Genomic DNA, 4468 nt, shown 5'->3' with positions numbered 1-4468 from the left:
TGTGTGTGTGTGTGTGTGTGTGTGTGTGTGTGTGTGTGTACACTCCAGGCAATTCTGTCCAGGAAGCTCGTTGTTCCCGAGATGGAGGAGGTGATGAAAAAAGTGGCCAAGTTGTCGGTTACTGGCAGCAACGCTATGATCCGAATCCACTGTCGACAGGTACAAACTCCTTTTCTGCTTTCACACCGACTCATTGGCAGACTCTCAGGTCCAGCTTCTAAATGATGTTTTTATGTGGTGCAGATCTATCTGAAGTACCTGCTGGACTACCCGCTGGGGAAGAAGCTGAAACTACACCTGGAGTTTGTGGTGGCACAGCTGCGCTATGAGCAAGACACGGGCAGGGAGTCAGTGCTGGAGATGCTGGCATACATCTTCCAGACTTTCCCTCAGGTGTGTAAAAATATACAAAATAATAGAAACGGCATACTCGGCAGGATAATGAAATCCAGCCGCACTGCACATTCACAACATCGGTCCTGTTGTCAAACATTGCTTCTTCTTTTCTTTCCCTCCCATTCAGAAAATTCTCTTGGGGCACAGCGCTCTGTTCTTTGCCCCGCTTGCTCTTGTTGTGGTCAACGATGACTCTGCGCGGTGCAAGAAGATGGCAGCCATGGCCATCAAGACTCTGCTCACACAGTTGGACTCGAACAACCAGAACACGCTGTTCTCCATTGTCAGCACTTGGCTGAATGCAGAAAAGGTACATACTGGTTTGGAACTCATTTGCTCTTCATACGTGCTTTATTTCTTGGTGGAATAGTTTCCAGTTCTTAGCTGAGAGGAGTGGCCCTCGCTGCGGTCTTCAGTTGCTGTAACCGATCTGCTTCATTGTTAGACGTGTGCGTTCAGAAATGCTCTTTTGCATTTTGGTTGTGTTTTTATGAGTGACCGTTTCCTTCCCATCTGTTCAAAGCACTCTGGCCATTCTCCTGAAACAGGATGTTTTATGTTTATCGGATTATTCTCTGTAAACCCTGTTGGTGGTTGTGTGACCAGCAGCTTCCGAAATACTCAAACCATCCCTTCTCGCACCAATAACCACGCCACGTTACTTAAATCATCTTTCCTTCCCATTCTCATGCTCAGTTTGAATTTCAGCGGGTTGTCTTGACCATGACTACATCCCCAAATGTGTGGAGCTAACGGGGATTTGCCTTGTGAATGCGGTTATGGCGTTAACGTCCTATTAACGAGATTAACGCTAACAGCACTAGTCAAAATCTATGAAGGGCCAAAATCCACAATAAATCATTCATCGGTCACATTTATTTACTATAAGCAGTTAGGAGATGGTTACATAAATGACTGGTTGATGTAATTTGTTTAATTGTGCATGTAGTGGCTACATTTGGAAATAGTGAAATTAAATTAATAAGTTGCATGAAAGATTACATTTCTTCAGCAGAAAAACAAACTTGATGCACTTATGTCTTGTGTCAATTATTTATTTATTCAACATTTGGCAGTTTTGGCCCTCCATATATTAAAGGTCCTATTACAAAATCTGTCCTTGTATAAACTGAGAAATGTTCTCCTTCCCAGGTCAGCCTGCGGCGTCTCGGGGCGCAGATATGCGGCCTGTTCGTGGAGGTGGAGGAGGAGAAATTTGCCCGTCGACTGGAGGACCTGCTGCCGCTGCTGGAGAAGGAGATCGACCCCGACAACTATGAAGATGTGAGTCATCACACAGGGAGGAGCAGAAGTGCGATTGAAGGCAGTGAGTTCAGAATAAATGATTAATTTGTAACCTTCTCTTTCAGATCGAAGAGGAGCAGGAGGAGAAAGGAGCTGACAGGCTGCTCTTCAGTTATCTGACTCTCCTCACTAAGCTGAGCAAACACTGTGGATTCCTGGAGCTCAGCAAGCCTAGTGACACACTCCGGAACATCTGGGGTAAAGAGCGCACATGCATCACCTCGCCGTTACTGACAAATGCATTCTGCACATGCTCATTAAAACATGTCTTTGCCTTATTTTAGGTCACATCGAAGCCCACCTGCGGTACCCTCACTGCTGGGTGTGGCTAACGGCCTCACAGCTTTTCGGCCAGCTGTTTGCAGCTCACCAGGCAGAGCAGCTGGTCGCCGTTTGGAGAGGCGAAGGAGATGCTTCATCAGAGTTGGCAGCCACAGACTTTATCACCTGCAACCTGGATAAGAAGGTAGAGCCAAGATGCTTGTTTTTTTTCCTCTTGCAGCAGACTTCATTTCTGCATCTTATATTTTAAATGAAATCTTCTTCTTTCCCTTTGTTTTCTGAAATCTAGATGAGAGAGTTGGCGCTGTCTTTTTGCTATCAGCTGCAGTCCAAGTACCTGGACACGGCGTCAGGAGAGCAGGTGCGCAAACCCCACCGAGCCACACACCTGCCTTCCTGCACCTCATACATTTAAAGATCAGCTCATACAGGTGTTTGGCTAACAGAGGCGCTTCTGCTTCACCCACAGGTGATCAAGAACTTGCTGTTCGTCGGCAAGGTGATCTACCTCATTTCCCCCGAGTCCCAAATCATAACTCCTCAGGAAGAAGAGAAAGAGGGAGAGGATGAGCAAATGGAGAATGGTGATGAGGGAGGTGAAGAAGAGGAGGAGAGAGAGGAAGCGGGAAAAGAAGAGGAGGAGGAGGAGGAGGAGGAGGAAGAAGATGACAAAGAAGACAGGCCTCCTTCCCTGCTGTGGCTGATGAAGAAGCTGTCTCTGATGGCAAAGAGAGAAGCTGCATATGCTCCCAAAGTTCCCCTCAAGGTAAACTTAGAAACACTTTTGTCTTGTTTTTTTTTAACCCAGTGATGATTTGAAGTGCCCGTAATGTGACACTGTTTGTCCTTCACTGTGATTTCTCTCAGAGAACGTGCGTGTTTAAGTTCCTGGGAGCAATGGCCATGGACTTGGGGAAAGAACGGCTCGCCCCGTATTTGACCACGATAATCACGCCACTGTACAGAGAGCTGGACAGCACATACGCAGACCAGGGTAACTGCTCTGAACCAGTGTTGCCAAGAATAAAAAAAAAAACAAAAAAAACATCCTGACAAAAAGTGTTAGATTCACCGAATGACCCCTGTTGTCTCCTAATCTCTGATCCAGATCCCACACTGAAGAACCTTGCTCAGGAGCTCATCGAGCTGATGAAGAAACAGGTGGGCCTGGAGAGATTCTCCCTGGCCTTCTCTGCCGTCCAGAAGGAATTCTCACAGAGACGAGCGGCACGCAAACAACACAGAGCCATGCAGGTATGATGGACATCGCAATGAGACACACACGAGAAACAGCTTTAATTTGCCATCGATCGTCCTCACAATTTCTCCTCCGGTCTCTGCAGGCGGTCGCAAACCCAGACATCGCTGCAAAGAAGAAGCTGAAGAAGCACAGGAACAAAATCGAAGCCAAAAAGAGGAAGATCGAGTTCCTCCGGCCTGGATATAAAGCCAAGAAGCAGCGAAGCCACGCGCTCAAAGACCTGGCCATGGTGCAGTGAGCCGAGGACGCTAGGAGGGGATGAAAGCTAGGCCAGCTGATGCAGAACAGACTCAAAAGGAAGCATGGATAAGAGTATACCCAGAATCCCGTGGGCTTCCGATTCAACTTAACACAAAAGACCAAACAGAAGCTTGACTGTGTGTACAGAGCAAGGACGCTGTGGAAAAACCCAGAATTAACGTCTGTTACACGTCACGGCACAGCACTCATTCATATGAGTTGCAAAGCTGGAATCTATTTTATATCTTCTTGCTGTGAGCAGGCTACAGTTTTGCCCCAATTTCTATCCCGTGCAGTTAAATGTACATGTATTTGTAATTAAAAAAGATCCATCTGTTTATTGTCATGTCTAATGTCACTCTATGAAAAGCAAAGAAACAAGTCTCAGTGCTGATACAATCACTGAAAGCAAACTTTACTGAGAATAAGTTTCACTGTACAAGCAGATACAAATATGCAACCATAAAACTTTGAGCATACAGTTAGTGTTCAGTAGCTGAAAGACTAATATGCCAAAGCTGCACCCAAAAAATTTAAATGAAAACAAAAACTTAACCCCTAAATTATTTAAAACAAATCAACAGAAGGAAAAATAGAAACTGGTGACAAACCATCTGCCTGCTTATATAGTACAAAAAATGGTCAGGCTGCAGTAACACTTGGCTAGACGATGGCTGATACAAAGAAACGTGTTCTTCCACATCTGAGTCAAAATTATTTTTTTGCGATTTAGTGAATGTTGTTTTCAACGAGGAATGGAAAATCAATGTGAGTCCAGTGTACTATAAACATTCTGCACTGAGGTGGACGTTCACCCTCTCAGGAGCAGGACTGTCGGGTCTTGTAATGTTTGTGCCTTTAATGGTCAAACGCTGCCTCCTGGTGGATATTTGCTGGATCTTTTCAGTGACTGTAGTGCTCGTCACATGGTAAATGCTGTCTGGCTGCAAAGCATCCTTCAAGAGGATTTAAAACTGAAGCTGA

At 45.6% G+C, this 4468-nt stretch overlaps 2 protein-coding genes across 2 annotated transcripts in view; one reads left to right on the top strand and one right to left on the bottom strand.

Annotated features, from left to right (window-relative positions):
• Window positions 1–3759, top strand: part of utp20 (UTP20 small subunit processome component) — a 23629-nt gene extending 19870 nt beyond the window's left edge. The window contains exons 51-61 of the mRNA XM_005939249.3: window positions 49–159; window positions 244–393; window positions 524–706; window positions 1549–1680; window positions 1767–1899; window positions 1986–2167; window positions 2273–2344; window positions 2453–2749; window positions 2851–2977; window positions 3092–3237; window positions 3327–3759. Of these exons, the coding sequence (XP_005939311.1) occupies window positions 49–159; window positions 244–393; window positions 524–706; window positions 1549–1680; window positions 1767–1899; window positions 1986–2167; window positions 2273–2344; window positions 2453–2749; window positions 2851–2977; window positions 3092–3237; window positions 3327–3482 (1689 nt within the window). The 3' untranslated portion in view covers window positions 3483–3759. The remainder of the gene's footprint in view (window positions 1–48; window positions 160–243; window positions 394–523; window positions 707–1548; window positions 1681–1766; window positions 1900–1985; window positions 2168–2272; window positions 2345–2452; window positions 2750–2850; window positions 2978–3091; window positions 3238–3326) is intronic.
• A 113-nt stretch (window positions 3760–3872) lies between these two features.
• arl1 (ADP-ribosylation factor-like 1) overlaps window positions 3873–4468 on the bottom strand; it is a gene marked incomplete in the record, with an annotated part of 6477 nt that continues 5881 nt past the window's right edge. Inside the window, 1 exon segment of the mRNA XM_005939247.3 lies at window positions 3873–4468.

Source organism: Haplochromis burtoni, unplaced genomic scaffold (assembly GCF_018398535.1).
Source record: "Haplochromis burtoni strain Fernald_Lab_line unplaced genomic scaffold, NCSU_Asbu1 Contig_267, whole genome shotgun sequence".
NCBI lineage: Eukaryota > Metazoa > Chordata > Actinopteri > Cichliformes > Cichlidae > Haplochromis > Haplochromis burtoni.
The sequence above is the reverse complement of the archived record's forward strand: the minus strand, read 5'-3'. Positions and strand labels throughout refer to the sequence as shown.